Genomic DNA, 19,243 nt, shown 5'->3' with positions numbered 1-19,243 from the left:
CGCCTCTGCCGCCGCCGCTGCCCCCTCCGAAGCCTCCGTGGCTTCCGCCGGAAGTGCTGCTGGTGCTGCTGGCGTTGCTGACCACCGCTGCAGGACAGACACGCAGCTCAGGCCAAGGGTCTGGGGCTCAGCCCCGCTCCGCCCGCACAGCTGTGTGACCGGAGAAGACGCTCCGCCCTCCGGAGCCACGCTGGCCGCCAGAGAGCTGACCCTGCACCCCGGCGCCCCTCCCGGAAACAAGGGCCAGCCCTATCCTCAGAGGTTTCGGGCTCTCCAGCCTGGGGCGCTGCCCAAGGCCAGCTTCAGCCTGACAGTTTCCCGGCTTACCCTGGGGAGGGAGGCCCTGGACACTGCCAGGGGGCCTGGTTCCTGCCTGGGTCAGGGTGTCCTGCCCAAAGACCCTCAGAGAGGGTGGTGGTTGAGGTTGCCCTTGCTACAACCCAGGGAGCAGGCTTTAAAGGGCCACTTACAAATGCTCACGGTGCTTTGACACTCTCCAGACATCCTGAAAGAGAGAAGCCGTGGATTAGTTCTGCCATGAGTCATCAGCCAGAGCCCAGCGCCTTGAGAGCTGCGAGCTCCCATGTGCAGTGGTTGGAGCCAAGCTCCAGGCCCGGTCAGTTTCTGGGAGCAGCTGGCCCGAGGGGGCTGCTTCAGAGGGTGCAGGCGCAGAGGCCAACAGCCCCCCTGTCTCCGCCTCCCACCCTCCTGCCTCAACTCCCACGGTACCTGTCAAGTGAATTGCTCCTACCCAATTCCACTGCATTACCAGTTATCACCACCCGGTTCTGGGGTTTTATTCCCAGCTTTCCTGCCCAGGAGGCTTCCCCAGGTGAGCCCTCCCGAGCGGTGGTGGTGTTGCTGGGTCAAGGCGGATTAAACGTGAGAGGAGCTGACAGCCGTGTGGGTTTGCGACGTCCGGCCCACACCGCCCGCCCCCCGCACCTCATTCACTCACGCACCAGGCTGTCCACACACCGAGCAGACCTGGAATGTGCCTGGTGTCCACCAGGCGCTCCCCTCCCACGCCTCCCCCATATGGTCACTTCCGCTCCTTTTATTCGAGGCTCATCAGAAATCCTGAAGTTTTCTTCCCCCACCCGAGTTTCACTTCCTCTGTCGGAGGGGAGCCCCTGGAGGACCGAAGCTCTGAGCACAGGGTGCGTGGAGCAGGAGTCTGCAGAAACATCTCTCTGTCCTCAACTCCACTCACAAACCCGTGTCTGCCACCCCACACTGCTATTTCTCCAGCGTCTGTGTGCACCAGCCGCCTGTCCAGAGGGGGGGCCCAGCCTCGGGGAGCAGGTGCGGGACTCTCTGTACCTCGCTGCCCGGCCAGGAACTGCTAGCCGTGTGACGTTATTTGAATTAAATGTAAAATGCAGCTACACTAGCCACCTTTCAAGCACTCCAGTGGCTAGTGGGCAGCACGTTGTCACCCTAGAAAGTTGCAGTGGACATCGCACTGTTATACTTTGCCACAACCCCAGATCACTTTCTCTTACACTTTCACATAATGAGGACCACAGAGGTACCTACTACAGTGTGATGACATGGTCAGTTAGTGCCCTGCTTGATCCTGATTGACAAAAACAGCAAGGTTCAGCGCTTGTTCAGGAGACTCTACGCCCTGGGAGGAGCGGTCCTCTCCCTGAGTGCTCCTCACCCACTTTATCGAAGGTCACACTAAACTGTGTCCTGAGCACAGATACTGCGCCCACCTGCACTCCTCGCCCTCCAGCAGCTTCCTGTAGGTGGCGATCTCCACGTCCAGGGCCAGCTTCACGTTCATCAGCTCCTGGTAGTCGCGCAGCAGCCGGGCCAGGTCGTCCTTGGTCTTCTGCAGGACAACCTGAAGCTCCTGGAGCTTGGCGTTGGCGTCCTTGAGGGCCAGCTCCCCGCGCTGCTCGGCGTCAGCAACAGCCGCCTGCAGGTTGACATTCTGGGGCGGGGGAGGGACCATATCCATTAGGATGGTGAGGTCAGGCAGCACCCCGCCTTCGCTGGGCCCCCTGGCCTGTGTCCACCCAGAGCTCTTTGCCCCATGAGTGAGCCCCATGTAGGCTGCCCTGGCCTTTGGACTCCCTGCAGGTCAAGGCTGCCCGGGGCCGTCCCCGAAGTCCGTTCCAGGTGGGGGGTCCTGAGCCGCCCACCCCCACCCTCACGGCCAGACCAGGAACAGCAGCCCAGCCAGCCCACCTGCTTCTTGACGCTCTCGATCTCGGCCCGCAGCCTCTGGATCATCCTGTTGAGCTCCATGATCTCGGACTTGGTGCTCTTCAGGTCATCTCCATGCCTGCCGGCCGTGTTCTGCAGCTCTCCCAGCTGACCCAGGAGAAACCGATCAGCATGGCTTCGGCAAGGGTGGGGACGTCCTTGGTGAAGCTCAGGGGGACCCAAAACTAGTTTGGGGCAGCGGGGGTTTGAGGGGCGGGGTGCTCCTACCTTGCCGTGGTACAGGGCCTCGGCCTCGGCCTTGCTCCTCTCCGCGATCTCCTCGTACTGGGCCTTGACCTCGGCGATGATGCTGTCCAGGTCCAGGCAGCGGTTGTTGTCCATGGACAGGACCACGGACGTGTCGCTGGAGTCTGAGTGCACCTGGGTCATCTCCTGCAGGGAATAGAGATGGTCGCTCTCCCCATCCCTGGCCCTAAGAACGGCTGAGAACGATGATGGAGCCAGGTGCGGGAAATTAGAAAAATGAATTTGCAAGTCAAGCCTGGAAAAGCCTAAAGGATGCCAGAAAATGAAGCAGGAAGAGGAAAGACGATCCGGTGTCGGCCCAAAAGGACCCGCCGGTGTGCGGCTTCCATGGGAATCCCGCACGGGAGCCAGAGCGGGCAGCAGGACAAAGTGGGCCTCGGACAGAAGGAAGCCAAGAGGCCTTGTGGCCCTGTTGGCCAGGCTGCGGGAGCTAAGTTAGCATTTTTTGGATGGGCGGAACTGCTTCAGCATTGAGCCCTGCTCCTGCCTGGGGCAGGAGACACATCGACAGTGACGTTGCAGGGACGTCGCTGGTTTTGCCAGCGTCCTGCCGCGGCCTGTCCCCTAACGCCACACGCGGGCACCACGCTTGGGGAGGGCTCTGCGGGCCTCACCATGTCATAGAGGGTCCTCAGGAAATTGAGCTCGTCGTTCAGGGCGTCCACCTTGGCCTGCAGCTCCACCTTGATCATGTAGGCAGCGTCCACGTCCTGGGTTGGGGGGCGGGAACCGTCAGGAACCCCAAGGACAACCGCCGCACCCACCACCCGTGACTGTCCTCAGAGCCGTCTCTTCTGCGCCCCACCCCATCGCTCCTCTGTGATGAACGCTCTACCGAAATAGAAACCCCAGTAGCCAAGCACAGCGTAAGGAGAACAAAGACACACTGAGGTAGCACGTGCCCTGGTCATCTACGAAACCCGACCTCTGAAGAGAATGAAGAGGTCTCCTGAGACGCCTTTAAACAAGCCTTGAGGACTTTTTTTTTTTCTTTTTATCATTAATAACATCTGGGTGCACTTGTAAATCGAAAACCTGGCTACACCAAAAAACAAAAACCCGCCATGAGTAACGCGTTCAGCATTGCCGGTCCGCTCGCTGGTGGCACAAACACTGGGAGTGTCTCCCTCGGAGCCACAGCCCCTGTCAAACACCTCATTTCCGAAAAGGTCAGACAGATGCAAGCCCCAGCCTCGGCACTGGCCACTGAGCCCCGCTGGCCCCGCTCCCCAGCCTGTCTGCGGCCCCAACTCACCTTCTTGACCCCGACGAACTCGTTCTCGGCCGTCGTGCGCTTGTTGATCTCATCTTCATACCTGGGCAGGAGACACGTGTTTCAACGGTGACATTTCAGGAGTGAAAAAAGAGGTTGAGGATCAAAGAAGATCGCGCCCCGTGCAGAGACAGGACCAGGCCCGTGAGCATGTGAGCCGCGTGGCCCCGGGGGCCAGGACAGGAGGTTCCCAGCCCAGCCAGAGGCCCTGATGTGGCCATCTGGAAAGTCTCCGTCAATTTTTAGCAAGGACCCTGTGGTTTCACTTTGCACAGAGCCCCCCTCGAGACCCCACCTAGAGACCTCAGAGTCAGCCACGACCTTGTACTCCTCCCTCCCTCTAAGTTCAAGTGAGCCAGCGAAGGTGTGGGCAGCCCGGTTGGAGAGAGCTCAACAGCTCACCCAGCTGTGGCTTCACAAAGGACAGTGCGCTTAGGGGACCTGGCAGAGGTCAGCCAGGTGTTCCTGCCTCGGCTTTCTTTGTGGCTTTCGTCATTACAGCTGCTTCTTACCGGATTTTGGGATAAGAATGAACGCATGTCTTCTGAATGCACCTGGATTGTGAGCGTCCTGCCTTTTTTTTTTTTTAAAGATTTATTTATTCATACAAGAACTGGGGTGTAGGCTGGGTGGGGGGGTGGGGTGAGAGGCTTCACCAGAGACAGAGTGGGGAGCAGAACAGGCAGATGGACGAAGTACACTGCTGAGGGGAGCAGCAGGGAGACAGGAGGCGTCAGCTGCGCCCTGTGGGTCACTCCCTGGTTCAAACTTGTGCAGCAGCGGCTACAGGCAGCTTCATAGTGCTGCACTTTAACCCCTGCGCCACCAGGGAGGCCCCGAGAGTCCTGCCTTTCAGTTGACTACCATCTCCTGCCAAGACTTGGATTTTGTGAAAATGGAAGAACGGAACAATTCTAGGGAAAATATGGTTTCTGGGCAATGTGAACCTGACGCACCCCTGGGTCCCCAGAGACCTGTGGTCAACCCCCAGAGTGTGTGCCCACTGGGCTGGAGCGGCTGGACCGGAAATGGAGGCTCCCCAAGAGCACATCCCTGCCTGTCCTGGCCTCCTGAGGTCCCCTGTTTGCCCCTCGCCCTCTCAGAAGGTGTCAACTGCAACCCCAGACAACAGGAGGAAACTGAAGCTGTAAGGTGGGATTGAGAGGACACACTGGAAGAGTGGCTGGCACAGCATGGCCGGGGGCGTGGCCCGAGCCCTCCACCTGGCATTCCTGGGGCCTGCTGCCCAACTGCCCATTCAGAGCTACTTCTACAGGCTCTCACCATGAAGCTTGACCCCCAAATTGGACAAGTAAAGACCCAGAGTGGGAGGAATTGAAGCTCTGGATGGGACTAGGGAGCACAGGATCATGCACTTCCACAAGTTCCCAAGGTGAGCCCACAGTAAAGTGTCAGGCTCTCCACCGTAAGCCCTTAAAAGGGGCTTAGGCACTGGGAGCAGCCTGGCATCTGGGGTGCCCCAGGGGCTACCTGGAGACTGAAACCTCTGTCGTGGTCAGCCATCTAGAAACTTCGGTCCTCCCCCTCCGCCCAGCCTTCTGCTTGGCCAGGCTGTCCTCCGTGTGTACCCGAGACTGCTGACTGAAGGTGCAGTGAGAACGGCCGCAACCCCACAGAGGGCCCACGCCTCCTCGCCAATGCCCCGAAAGCGAAAATGCCCCCGCTGGGGCCCTCACTTCTTTTTGAAGTCTTCCACCAGGTCCTGCATGGTCTTCAGCTCCCCTTCCAGGTTCCCCTTCTCTCCCACCGCCGAGTCCAGCTGCTTGTGCAGGAAGCTGATGTAGGACTCAAAGAAGGGCTCCAGGTTGTTGGTGCTGGTGGAGGAGTGTGAACCCTGCTGCTGCAGCAGCTCCCACTTGGTCTGCAGCACCTGGTTCTGCTGCTCCAGGAACCGCACCTGCACGGGCAGGAGAAGAGTCAGCCACCTGCGGCCGGCCAGGTGGAGCCTCCGATCCCAAATGCACAAAGGTGGGACGTGCACCTGGTGCTGCAGTCACCTCTGTGTTTGGGGACTGGGGAAGAAGAGGATTTAGAGAAAGGAGCATGGTGCATGCTGGTTCTGTGCCTGCTCTTTTCTCACGGCCTTTCTCATTTAATCCTCACGACCACCTACAAAGGGAGTGTTATTGTCCCTATTTTGTAGTAAAAGAAATCAAGACAGGAAGAACTTAATTAAGCTCAGAGTGACAGGGCTGCTCAATAACAAAGCAAGAGTTTGCTTATGGGGAGCCTCAGAGCACACTGGAGGAGGGCGGCGGGCAAAAGCCAATTTGGTTTTTTTAATTAAAAGCACTGTTACTACCATACAGTGAGCAAAGGCTAACTCTGCCTTCGTTTTTCCACATTGTCCCTGTTGCTGCCCCGCTCAGTTAGTCGGCAACTATGGAAAATGTGCAAAAACAGCTGCCCTGCTCCCAACCCTAGGCTCACCCTCTGCCCAGCACGCCCTTCCCGTCTCGGTGTGGACAGCTCCACAGAATAACCGCCTCCCGAAGCACAGCGTGGTGCGGGAGGTGTCCGCTGCAGCGTCACTGACAGCTAGCTCAGGGCTGATCCCCGCCTAGCTTAGAGTATCAAGCAACTGTTTTCAAGAAAAGCAATTGTTTCAAATGCAAAGTTGACTATAGTAATGGCGTAGCCAACACCCCATTCCTGAAAGAGCCAAAAGCACATGTGGCCTCTCACCACATGGTCCCTGGTACAGACCCTAGAAGGAGATCGGGAGCTTTCCCACTTCACAACTGGAGAAACAAAACCCAAATAGCAAGAGAGAGATGCCCGTTGCCCGATAGGACCAAGCCTGGCTGATCCCACTGGCACCTTCCTGCTCTCACCCCCTGGACAGCCCAAACCCCTGGGACAGCTCTGGGCTTTGCCCTCACCGCACCTTGTCAATGAAGGAGGCAAACTTGTTGTTGAGGGCTTTGATCTGCTCCCGCTCCTGGGTCTTCACTTGTCCGATTTGGGGGTCAATCTCCAAGTTGAGGGGCTGCAGGAGGCTCTGGTTGACTGTCACTTCATGGATTCCCCCATGGAGTCCACCAGGGCCACCAAAGCCACCAGGGCCACCGGGGCCACCAAAGCCACCAGGGCCACCAAAGCCACCAGGGCCACCGGGGCCACCAAAGCCACCAGGGCCATCAAAGCCACCAGGGCCACCGGGGCCACCAAAACCACGACCTCCACCAAAACCACCAGCCCCTCCAAAGCCACCAGCCCCTCCAAAACCACCAGCCCCCCCAAGGCCACCAGCCCCTCCAAAGCCACCAGCCCCTCCAAAGCCACCTCCCATTCCTCTGCCACCACCAAAGCCACCTCCTTGACCGCCCCCAAAGCCACCACCACAGCTGCTACGTCCTCCCCCGAAGCCACCAGCCCGGGGGCCACCAGCCACGCTCATGGAGATGCTCTTGGAGCCGCCCAGGTTGTAGAGGCTGTGACTGCCGAAGCCGCCGGCTCCGCCCCGGGCCCCGCAGGCCCCTCCGCCACCTCTCCCAGTGCGGGCCACGCAGCTCATCCTGCTGCTGCCGCTGCTGCTGGAGACCACGGCAGAGTGGCCGGAGAAGCCCCCAGAGCGGCCGGAGAAGCCCCCGGATGTCTTGCAGCCTTGTCTGTTCATGGTGAGAGCGCTTGGAGATGAGCTCGCGATCACTTAGCAAGAACCAAGAGGGATGAAGACAGAAGATGGGGATGACTGAGGAGACTGGTCTTTATATACCAAGGAGTTTGGCTTGGCAGAAAGGAGACAAGCAATTAGCTGAGAGTCATCTTGGGTTTGGTTTGCCTCCCGGGCAATAAGTTGCTTCTAGGTTCCCAACACACCTCAAAAATAATCCTCTAGACCAAAGTGACTTTGCTTTCTTAGCTTAATCACCCAAACTTGCCTCAGTTGACAAAAGACCAGAGCTCTCCTCCCTCCACGTGATTTCCTCAAGGGTCTTAAAGAACTCAAGACAGCACCTGACCCAGCAGGAAGAGTTGGGTTTTGACAACACTGGATTAGGACACACTGAGTTCCATGATATGAGGTGAAGACGGGACAACCTCTTTCAGATGGCCTGGGCCCCTCCCTTGTGCTCCAGTGTGAAACAGCCCAGTGGCTTGTTGTCTGTGCCTGCCTCTTCAGGGAAAGGTCCAGAAGAGGGCTTGGGGTGGGAGAAGTAAGGATGAGGGGTGCAGGGACCCCACAGGTCCACACTGACACCACCTCAGGCCAAGGCCTCTACCTACACCAGCCTGTCATTTGAGTTGAGAAATGCTGCTAAGGATGAGATAAAGTGTCCAACCTGCAGGAAGAGTGAAGGTCGTATCTGAAGCAAACAAGTGTGAGGCTTGGGAAGAGGAAGGGGCCCTGCTGTCTGGGGGAGCCAGCACCCTCTGTGTGCCCACATGTTCCTAACAAAGTGCGTAATCTGCCCCCCCCAGTACCCCTCAGGCCCCGAGGGCATCAGGGTCATCCGAGTGAGTCCCACGCACTCCACATCCCCAGCAAGCGCAGACCCTGTGGTGACCGATTACGGACTCGTGGGCGAGAAAGTCAATATCTTGACTCAGGTCCCTCCCAGTCTTACGGAGCGTAGCGCTCCAGAGGAAGGACTTGCCATCTGTATCTTTTTAACAAGACTTTAGGGTAATGCTTATGATCCAGAAAGTTAGGGAAACCCTGGGCTAGACTCTGGTGGGCCAGTTGGGCCCCGGGCGCAGGGGATCGTTGACAGGGGAGCAAGAATCGCTGCTCTGACCCCACCCCATGCTCACCGGTCTCCACTGCAGCCCATGCACACGGCTAGAGAGTTAGCCACACACGCATCTTTGCAAGGCATCTCGGGGCAAGAGGGAGGGAGTCTCAGCCTCCCTCCCCCTCCCCTGCTACCCCCCACTTCAGCCCAAGAAATAGCTAGTTGGTATATTGCCAGAATCCCAGTCAAATGGGCAGTGGACACACTTTCTGGGATGATTGCCAGACAACGTGGTCCCTGACGGCCCTTGCAAGAAGCCATCTTCCGAGCTCGACAGCCGCTTCAGGGCCCCACCCGGCAGGTCCTCCAGGGCCGGATCTCTGCAAGAATCCCAGCCCACCACTCGCCAGGTCTTGGACAATGTACCTGACTTTCTGTCTGGCTTCCTCAACTGTAAAGCGAGGATGGGTGACAGGTCCTTTGGAGAGTTGTAAACGTTAAGAAAACTAAGTAAATATAAAAAGCTTAGTGCAAACAAAATAAACCGCAGATGCTTGGCACACAGTAATAGTCAGCCGCATCTTCCCTCCGGAGATACAGGGGAAGAAAATCACTTAGGTTTGACCTTGGCTTTTCTAGAGACTGTTTTGCACGGCACACTGCTCCTGAGAAACTCACTGAGAAAGAAGCTGTGAGCAGAGAGCCAGAAAGCCATGCCGGGGTAGCAGACAGCGAGTCTTCTGCCAGGACGGGTTTGGGTCAGGCGACCTTGGGCTGTGATTAATACATTGAGTTTGGGTCCCATCCTGTCGCACTGGTCTGCGGTGGGCCTCACACTCTATAATCTAAGTGACTTTGAAAATGACAAAATGCCACACCAGTACAGTAGCCGTGGTCTGGTAGAAAGTCTGTCGTGAAGACCCGGGTTCAGATCCCTTGTCTGCCTCTCACAAGTAACCATGGCAAGGTCCTTGACTTCTCTGAGCCTCTCCTATCTGTATAAACTGAGGGCTCTACCCAATTTTGCAAGGCTGTTTTGAAATTCAAATACGTACTGTGTAATGACAAACCCTTGGATCTTAAATCCACATTATCTGTGTGCAGACAGTCACAAAGGAGATCCTGTTGGATTGTTCCTTAAAGATATCTTCCACCCAGCCATTGAATACCAGACCCTCCTGGCGAGGTCCTTATGCCTGTCTCTGAGACTCCTTTAAAAGATCAAATGACTCCCCCAGAAGGAGTTTGGATGGCCTGACGCCCCAGGGGGGAGCCCAAAGCAAACAAAAACAGACAGCAGGTTCCCAGGTCCCTTCCCCTCCCTTGGCTCCAGTGCTGAGGCAGTGGGTGGCTCAGCTGTGCCAGCCTGGCATATGCTGGAGAACAGTGATGGAGAGAGACAATGGGCAGATTGCCAAAGCTCGGGCTTGGGTTGGGTCCCCTAATCCACACGCCGGAGCCTGCCAAAGCATCTCCTTATTAGCAGGTTGGGGCTGTTTACTCAACAGTTGATTAAAGCTGCTGAAAATATTTGGAGTTAGCATCCTGCAATATCTCTCTTAGTCGCGGCAAGACCTCTGACAGCCGTGGCGGCTTAATGAGCTGCCTGCTGCCGGCCGGACCTTGCTTGCCAGAACTTTCTGTATAAAAGTTGCCACAAGGCTGAACACTCCGGAGTTATCTCTTCACTGATGAAATAAGGGGAACATCACCAAGCAGCATATTCTCTCTCCCCAAATGGCTCCCCGGTTCTCAACTGCAGGGAGGATGTCACGTGGTGAGTATAGAGCTGAATCACGAGACGGCAGCCTTTACCTGGTGGTCAAGTGAGGGGACATCCCTCTCTGCCCCGGGGCTGCTGAGGATGCGGGGGTGATGGTAATATGCCCCTTTAGACATGTGGATTCTCAGATCTGATGTTCAAGAAATTGTTAATTGGTTTTCAAAAAACAACAGGCTGGGCCCGCCCTGGTGGCGCAACGGGTTAAAACGCAGCACTATGAAGCCATCCACAGCCACTGCAGCATGAGTTTGATCCCCACCCTGGAGGTGACCCATAGGGTGCAGCAAACCTCTCCTGACACGCCCGCCGCTCCCCTCAGCTGTGTACTTCCATCAGTTGGCCTGTTCTGCTCCCCACTCTGTCTCTGCTGAATCCTCTCATTGCCCCTGAACCTCTGGCTTGTACCCCAGTTCTGTATGCATAAACAAATGAATAGAACAGACTTTGCTACCCCTGGACTAAGAAGTATCACAGTTATCACAGTTTTCTCCTTTTTACCATGTTAGAGTATAAACATCACTAATGAAATAACCTTACTTAACCCACAAAAAATAAAGATAAGACAGCTAGCTCCCTGTACAGCTAAAGCTTAATGAAGAAGTAAACGTCTCAGTATAGCTGAGTCCTTTTATGGCAGGGCTAAGTGTTCACAGTCACCATTTATTCTAATGCAGATCTTCTCCCCAGGCTTAATGGAGTGCTCTCTCTGCCCTTAGCTGAGAGAGTCTCTCCCAGAGTATGTCTCAAGCAAAATTCTATCTCCGGAGATAAAGAGGTTCTGTAATCAAGTAAATTTAAGAAGCAAAAATTCCACAGCTTCCTTCTTGGGGAAGAAGGAAAATAATAAAACTCATTAGCAAATTAAAAGCCCCATGAAATCCTGTAGAAAAGAGTCCTATAGAAGAGAGCCTTTTTATCTTTAAATACTTCTGATCATGAGAGACACTGTACTGTGTTTGTAAAATTATGTAATATGTTTGTCTAGAAAGACAGCAAAATCCTCCTGTGCTAACTCCCATCAACACGCTGTGACTATCTTGGAGAGATGCTCGTCCGAGCGTCCGAGGGTCCATCCAGAAGAACTAGCAGGTGTAGGTAGAGCGGGCAGGAGACTTGTCTCATCCCCGGAGAGAAAGCATTTGTTCTCAGTGGGAGGGCGGGTACAGAGAGCAGACTCGGGCTTGAGGCTGAAGAAACACAGAGGGGCCCCTGGGATGCTAGAAAGCAGGGAAGACCGGGGGGGCCCTGGCCCTTACTGGGACTTGCGGGAAACCTCCGAACGTCCCTCAGGAAGTGACCTGCCTCTGCCTCAGTTTCCTATGTTGTGAGTTGGGATCAGCATGGCCTCCTGTGTGGGAAGCAGTGGGGACACTCTCGGGGCAGCGGCTCATTGTTGCCATGATGGGCCATGTGCCACGCCCCCAGGAAGCCATAGTTTGGAAGCTGAAAAGGAAGGCGATCTACAGGACAGCCCGTCTCGGGGGATGCAGCATTGACAGCTGATGATTTTCACAGAGAATCAGAAGGAATCATGGCATCTGCATTGCGAGTTACATAAACGCCACCCTTCCTTGCCAGACAAGCCAGTTTCCCGCTGGAGGGGCTCATCAGTGATGCGATTCACCAATCAGCAAATACTTACTCAACCCCTGGATACATCCCGAAATGGGGCAGATTTGTACTTAGTGAACGCTCTCCTCTTTCAGATCTGTACTCCATTCATCTGACTGTGAGAAGAACACAGAGAGACAACGTTCATTGCTGCCATAAACCTGAGTCACAAGCTCTGGACTAGGTATCGTTGTCCATAAAGTGGGAATTTTTATTCACATGTTACAGATAAAAACATGCTCTTGGTGAGGCTGATTTGCACGCCCAGTCAGCTGACTGAGCCCCAAGACTGTAACCAGACTAGGCAAAGCCTGTCGTAAGCGGGGGTCAAAGTGGGCGTCACTTTGACCGCTGTGCACACCGGTCAGCCCCAGTAGGCCATCTCGGTGTGAGAAGTGTACTTTGTACTTCGACGTTTAAATAACCCGTCACAGCTTGTGATGGGCAAATGCACCTTGAGTTAAAGAAAAATTAACTTGAGTTCATGGGAAATCATTCTGAACCTTAGGATTTCCTCTGTTACTTCAGAGAGAAACACCCCTCGTGATCAAGCATGTCCTGATCAGCTTTTGGACTCCCAGTGGCAGGCAGAAACTTCCAGAGTTGAAGGTAGGTGTCCCGCCCTCCCGGGGCTTCCACTGCAGAAACCCCTCCTGCTGGAGGAAGGAGGGACTTCAGCTCCGTTTCTGGCTCCTCAGGGCTCCAGAGCGACTTACAGGCATGCCAGAGCTGGGCCAAGCCAGGGTCCCCTGGGGGGGCCGGGGAACACGGCCGGGTGAGGAGCGCAGCCTCGGACTCGAGCCCACATCTGCCACTTCCCGGCTGTGCCAAGCTTGTCACGTGGCCTCTCTAAGCCCCGGCTTCCTCCTCTGGCAAATGAGGATAATTGCTACCTGCCTCCTCTGAGAGAATTAAACGAGATGACACGTGCAAAATGCCCGGTGTGTGCCTGGCACCGTGAGCACCCAACGAAAGGTCATGGCTTGAACGTGCGACTTTCGTCGATACATCAGCACAGCAATTAGCTGTCAGAGTCCACCCTGTGCTCTAAGCGCCTGTGAACTCCTGAAGGTCGGAGCAGCGACCGGCCTGTGCTGGGCACGAGTGACAGAGAGGAAGGCGCTGCCCGCCCTCCAAGTAGCTCCCACTCTGGTGTGGAAAGATCCTGAACATTGCCACATGAATACAACATGACACGTAAAATAAGGGGGTGCTAGCCTCCTTTGGGGGCACAGGAGGGCCCAGCAAAGCCTTCAGCAAAGCCTGCTGCATGTTGAAGGCAGAAGGAGCAGCCCGGCAGGGAGCAGGTCACCCCGGCAGGGAGCAGGTCACCGCGGCAGGGAGCAGGTACCTGACACAGAGGCGCCCACAGCCCGGCCAGACCCGCCAGCCCTCACAGCCCGCAGCACTGGCCTTGAGCTCCTGCGACGGCCAAGCGGTTTGCCTGGCTTGTTTCCTATATCATTGCCCAGGGTCAAAGGGCAAATTTTGTTGTTAACACAAACCTGCAAAAATATGTCCCTTTTCCAAGTACGCAGTCAGCCCAGCTCCCACCCATCACGTTAGCCAAGGCGCCTTTCCTAGGGAGTGAGGAGACCACCTCTTGCCTGTGTGTGAGGCTTCTCAGCCACAGCCCCATGACATCTGGGGACAGGGGACTGTGCTCTGGCACTGCCAGGATGGCCTCTACCCTCGTGATGCCAGTAGTGCTCCCCCAGTCCACTGTGACCGCCAAAAAGTCATCGCCCTCTGTTCCCAGGAGGTGAGGCCGTCCCGCTTCGAACCACTGCTTTTGTGCTGTCGAGAGCCATCCTGTCCTCCCAGATCTCCTCCAGGAGGCAAAGAGGCCACCACCACCTGGCACCTACGCCATGGACCCCAAGGGTGCTGGCTTCGCCCCAGACCCCCATGAGTGGGCCTCGGGGAGAACCACCCAGCCTTCAGCCTGGGCTGGGTTGGAAGAATTAGTGGTGATTAGCGTGATCTGAAGCACAACAGAGTTTGCATCACAGACAGGCTTTGGAGGGAAACAGAAAAATATGAGTGTGTTTCCAAGACTGAAGTGAGTTTCCCATCATCCCAAGATTGCTGCAAGGTGTTCACCTTTTTGCACTTTGTCAGCAAGAAAGACTATACCTGGGCTAAAGCGCTAAGAAAGCAGAGAGAAGGAGAGCCCAAGTCCCAACAGATGAGACTGCTGATGATTGGCTAACACAAGCCCCACCCAGCAACTCAAAACTTTACGTGCAAACTTTGATCAGCAGCTGAGTCTGATTCCCCACAGGCAGATTCTTGTGGAAACAGTCCCAAGTTCCTTAACTGAGTCTCGGTGGCCATGTCGCCACCACTGTTGATACTTGCTCTAACCTGCAGCCGGTCCCAGAGGAGACAGAGAAAATAGCCTCCGTCTCCTTAACATCAAGGGCTGTGTGACCCGTGAGTCAACAAGCACTACCATCAGGAGGAGCTGTTCTGAACATTCTTTCCAAGCCGGGGTGAGGGAGAGGAGAGGCCCAGAGAGAGGGGCACAGACAGAGGTCAGTATGGGGGTGGGGTGGTCGGGGGACTGAAGTGGTGCCATCATCGCAGGAGGAAGTCACCCCCACAGGACAGAGCAGGGAGCAAAAGAACTAGGTGACCAATGGCCAGCACCCCATGCCCACGTGAGGCCCAGGCACGCACGTCAGCACTGTCCAGCACTCCCTGTGAGCAAAGAAAAATCCCGAGGGGACAGGTAAGGAACCGGCCGGCGGGAGCCTGCATGGCGGCCGGGCAAGGCCACGTTGCCCAAGAGCTGGTGCACCGAAGGTCACCCAAGGGGACTGGACTCGGTCACCAAGACACTGCTAGGGGAGGAAGAAAAGACAGCCATGAATGAACACATGGTACTTGGATTTGCCAGAGCTTAACGAGAAAGGGAGGTTCCTAACAGAAGAGCAGTTTCTGGTGTGAGATCCTCTCCCTGAAAGCGTCATTCAGAGGATTTCATCCTGAGGTGGAGACTTGTGTCATTCAGAGGATTTCATCCTGAGGTGGAGAGAGGAACGCTTCAGATGGATGCTGAGACCAAAGCAGGTGTCAGATGAAGAAGTGGCTGGAAGGTATGAGGCGTTAGTGGGAAGAACTGGAAAAATGTTTGCCAAAAAGAGAGACCAGGCCAATTATAAAGAAGATGAAAATAGAGACATACAACCAATGAAAGCCAAGAAGATGTTCTGAGAACACCGAGGTTAAAATGTGTGCTTAAGACACGGCTCGGGTGCCTTGTGAAAAAGTGTGCTGTGGGGCTTAGCATTCATCCTGGTGCTTCCTTTATAAAGCTTAATATTGTAACATAGTTTGTAAAAACATTTGTGACGGCACAAACATGCTGTTTTTGAATCAGCTGATGGAGCTGAGACTCCCTCAGCAGAATGGGATATGGGCCCTTGGCTTCGAATTGTTACTTGCAGATGTTTTGACTTTAGACTTTTTAAGATTTATTTTTTTTTTATTAATTTAAGATTTATTTATTAATGTATACAGAACTAGGGTCAGTGAGAGGCTTCACCAGAGACAGAGCGGGGAGCAGAACAGGCAGAATGACAAAGTCCACTGCTGAGGGGAGCAGCGGGCGGGTCAGGAGAGGTCTGCTGTACTCTGTGAGTCTCTCCCTGGCCGGGGATCGAACTCGCACTGAAGCAGCTGCGGCCACTTGCAATGCTGCGTCCTAATCTGTTGCGCCACCAGGGAGGGCCTGACTTCAGATTTTTTTTAAATGTCACTGTTGTAATACAGTGAATTGACTGTGTGACTGTTTGAATTCCTTAATGATTATATTTCACTCTAAATTATCAACTGCGTGAAGCCAGTTCATACACACATGTTGGAATCAGTCACGGGAATTTATTATACATAAACTCATGTAGAACAAACGCTCTCCCGCCTGAGGTATTTACCTGCTGCCAGGTCATTGTCAGCTTGTAGGATTACAGGATTTTTGTTTAAAGTCTTTAATTAAAAAAAAATCTATAATAAACATCTGTTTCATTAAAAGAAAGAAAAAAGAATGGACACCACCGAACTGGGACCCCACTTAGGGATGAAATGTTTTGTCAAGTTCAGAAAAAGAAACCAAAGCCCCTGATTTAGGGGTACTTGACAGATCAACAGTTTTGCGAAGAAATTATGTAAACACTGAGGCATAAAGAGAAAGAACACTCCGTTCAAGTCAAGGTCTGGGGAAGGTATTGCCAGCCTGGATTGGAGATAGTCAGGGCTGGGCCGAGATTGCCCAGCCCAGCGTGGGGGTCACTCCTAGTCTCAGGTCCGCTCCACGCCCACCTGCCAGGCATTCTGCCGGGACAGGGACACCTCTGTCCACGGCGCCCTCCTGAGCCTGGCTATTCTCTCCTCGAAGAAGCTATGGACTCCCCTCTGTCAAGAGCAGCCTCAGCATGGGGTCTCCTGCAACCCCCCAGGATGGATGAGCACCTGGGCACAGGCCGCAGTCCAAACCCCCAGAAAGGATGAGTATGGGTCGCCAAGGCAAGCGGCCACTCTGAATGTGGCCTCGAAGCCAGCACAGTGTCCTGAGGAAGACCAGGCCTGAGCCGGGCTCTTCAGGGAGCCATCAGAAACCCCTGGACCTCGCAGGTGGTCGCCATTTTGGAAAAGCTGGGCTGGGCGCCAGGGCCCGGCTGACCACCTGCCCCTGACTAGGTTCCCGGCCTCCTGCTCCCAGCGCCTTCCCTCTCTGCTTCCCTCTCTGGGAGACGTCACCACCCCTGTGGTGTCAGAAACCACCTCGCTGTCCTGTGCCGGTTACACGCCCCAGCCTGAGCCTCCAGCACCCCTCTGACCCCACTCTCGGACGTCCCAGCAGAGTCCCGAGTCTCCAGCGCTGTGCCCCTCAGGGAAGCCACAGCCGGACCCCCACCCCTACCCGAGTGCGGCCTCTGGGGAGCTGGGCCTCGTCCTCCCCCTTCCCCCACACCCAGTACTCTCCCGTTTCTTCAGCCAGTCTCCGTTTCTTTTCTGACACACGTGTCACCACTTGAAGTCATCTTGTGTTTACATCTTGCCGCTGTGGGCCGCCTCACCCACCGAGGGGAGGCAGTGTGGGGTTTCTGCTCGTGGACGAACCCCAGCGGAGCTCAGGGCCAGAGAGCGAAGAGTGGCAGCTCACGGCCATGACTTCTCTGGGAGGCAGCGCCCGGCGCCCAGGCGCACCCCCGCCCCCCCCACCCCGTGACCTGCCCTGACCGGGGCAGGCCTGAGTGTGCCCACCTCTGACCCCCTGTTCACTGAGAGATACCCGTCAGAGAAGGCGCCTTTCTGCCCCAAAATGCCCCATCTGCGGCTCGAACCCGCCTCCTCCTGAGAGCCGTCCTGGGAGCTGAGCGGAATAGCTCGGGGCAAGGCTTCCCCTGGGCCCCTGGAGCCCCGGCTGCGGGTTTCCTCAGGCACCCTACCGCCGTCATTCTCCTTTCCCAAAATAAATTCCTCTGTGACACAAGACGGAAATGCTATACCTGCGTGTTCTCTGGGCACCCGCCGCAGCCCCAGAAATAGTGTGGGGCACTCTGGACTCGCCATACCTGGGGCCTCCAGTCTGATGCAGTATGACCCCACGCTGCTCGCCGCCCCCCTCTGGGCCCCCGAGGAAGTTCCCGGGGTCCTCAGTCCTCTCCAGTCTTGCCCTTCTGCCCCGCACTCCCCTGACCAACTAATCCTTCAGTCAGGGCTTCCGGGTCCAGGGCAGACGCTGGGCGCGTCCGTGCCTGACACAGACACCTGCAACCAGAGTGTGCAAATAGTGCCCAGGTGTCAATAATTGTGTCAGGAAGGCGGGCCTCTGGGAATGCCGCGTTAAGGTAGTCTGTCTGGCAGGCCTCCTTTGCTGTGAGATTTCTTGGAAGGAGCAAAATAAATACTGTCTGGTGTCACCTATGTGTGGGATTTTAGAGGAACCAAATAAAGGCTCAGACACAAAGTTGTAAAACTGAGCCTTGAAAGGTGACCCTAGGCCCGAGGGGTGGGGGAGGGCAGGTAAGTCAGGAGGGGGCGAGCACATGGACGGTGGTGGAGGACTGTGGGCGCTTTGGTGACCATGTGGTCACAGGAATGTAAAACAATGGTACTTCATTTTAAAAAAAATCCTGGGGGTCCTTCCTGGGGGCACAGCTAGTTAAAGCACAGCGCTCAGAAGCTAAAGCCACTTCAGCACCAGTTCGACCTCGCCCTGGAGGTGACCCCGCCTGGAGGTGACCACGCCTGGAGGTGACCCACAGGGTGTGGCAGTTGGCTCCTGGCCCTCGGCTTCTCCCCTTAGCACTGGAGGTGACCCCACCTTGGAGCTGACCCTGCCCAGAGGTGGAGCGGGTCAGGAGCTGCTCCCCTCAGCGGTGTGCTTCGTTGATCTGCCTGTTCTGCTCCCCACTCTGTCTCTAGTGAGTCCTCTCGCTGCCCCTGCACCTCTGCCCTGTACCCCAGTTCTGTAGGCATGAATAAAATAAAGCTTAAAATATATATATATCTTGGAACCTCTAATGTGTGCTCCAAAGCAGGAAGATTTCACCCACACAAAACCCTTGGTGCTGTGGGTTGGACTTTGGGGTGGGTAGCTCCGGGGAGCTTCCCGGCCCTGGGGTTCTAGCCCCACCTGCTTTTGAAAGGGGTACACTCTGAGGGGGGTCAGTTTCCCAGGTGTCAGCTGCAAAGAGGACCAGCACCAACGGAGGAACCCCTCTATCCCAAGCTCCTCAAAAGAGCGAAGGCAACGAGGAGACAGAGGTCTGGGCTCTCCGCCCTCGGGCGTCCTGCAGCCTCCCCTCACGCAGCGAATAAACCACAGGCAGGTCCTGCCGGTTTCGGCCCCTCTAAGGGGCCGAGGGATCCCAGCAGACGCTGCCTCGGTTTCAGGGGGCCAATACTGTGCTGGGCCCCTCGCAGCGAGCAGAAGCGGTGAGCGCAGCGGTCCCACGGGGGAAAAGCCCCAAGAATGCTCAGAGGCCAGCTGTGAAACAATGCACTTTATTGGCGACAGGACAGAGGGCTGGGGGTTCTATACATCAGAAAGGGGGTGACGGTTCCAGCCAAGGACGGGACCCCCCGGGGCAGCAGAAGGCGGTGGCTGAGGCCACCCCTGGACGCTCAGAGACACAGGCTGGAGCCAGGGAGAAGAGCCTGGAAGTCTCTGCCTGGGCTGCGCCTGGGGACCTGGACGGAGCGAGGAGCTCTGGTCTTCGGGCCCGAGAGAGGGGCGCCTGCGGCAAGGCGGAGCGGGGTGGCGCGGTGCGGGCGGCGGGCGCGGAGCGGGGGGCTCGGCCGGCGCGTCCCTTATCTGGAGCAGTGGCCGGAGGACTGGGAGAACTTGACGCTGCTGCTCCGGCTGCTGCTCGAGCTGAAGCC

At 56.1% G+C, this 19,243-nt stretch overlaps 1 protein-coding gene across 1 annotated transcript in view; it reads right to left on the bottom strand.

The window, feature by feature from the left end:
* Positions 1-7,419, bottom strand: part of LOC101621289 (keratin, type II cytoskeletal 3) — a 7,895-nt gene extending 476 nt beyond the window's left edge. The window contains exons 1-9 of the mRNA XM_012732303.1: positions 6,666-7,419; positions 5,455-5,675; positions 3,740-3,800; positions 3,099-3,194; positions 2,446-2,610; positions 2,200-2,325; positions 1,722-1,942; positions 471-505; positions 4-87 (exon numbers count right to left, since the gene is read on the bottom strand). Of these exons, the coding sequence (XP_012587757.1) occupies positions 4-87; positions 471-505; positions 1,722-1,942; positions 2,200-2,325; positions 2,446-2,610; positions 3,099-3,194; positions 3,740-3,800; positions 5,455-5,675; positions 6,666-7,397 (1,741 nt within the window). The 5' untranslated portion in view covers positions 7,398-7,419. The remainder of the gene's footprint in view (positions 1-3; positions 88-470; positions 506-1,721; positions 1,943-2,199; positions 2,326-2,445; positions 2,611-3,098; positions 3,195-3,739; positions 3,801-5,454; positions 5,676-6,665) is intronic.
* Between the last annotated feature and the right edge of the window lie 11,824 nt (positions 7,420-19,243).

Source organism: Condylura cristata, unplaced genomic scaffold, assembly GCF_000260355.1.
Source record: "Condylura cristata isolate star-nosed mole 26May11 unplaced genomic scaffold, ConCri1.0 scaffold00034, whole genome shotgun sequence".
Classification (NCBI taxonomy): domain Eukaryota; kingdom Metazoa; phylum Chordata; class Mammalia; order Eulipotyphla; family Talpidae; genus Condylura; species Condylura cristata.
Note: the sequence above shows the minus strand (reverse complement) of the source record. Positions and strands in the feature narration are given on the sequence as shown.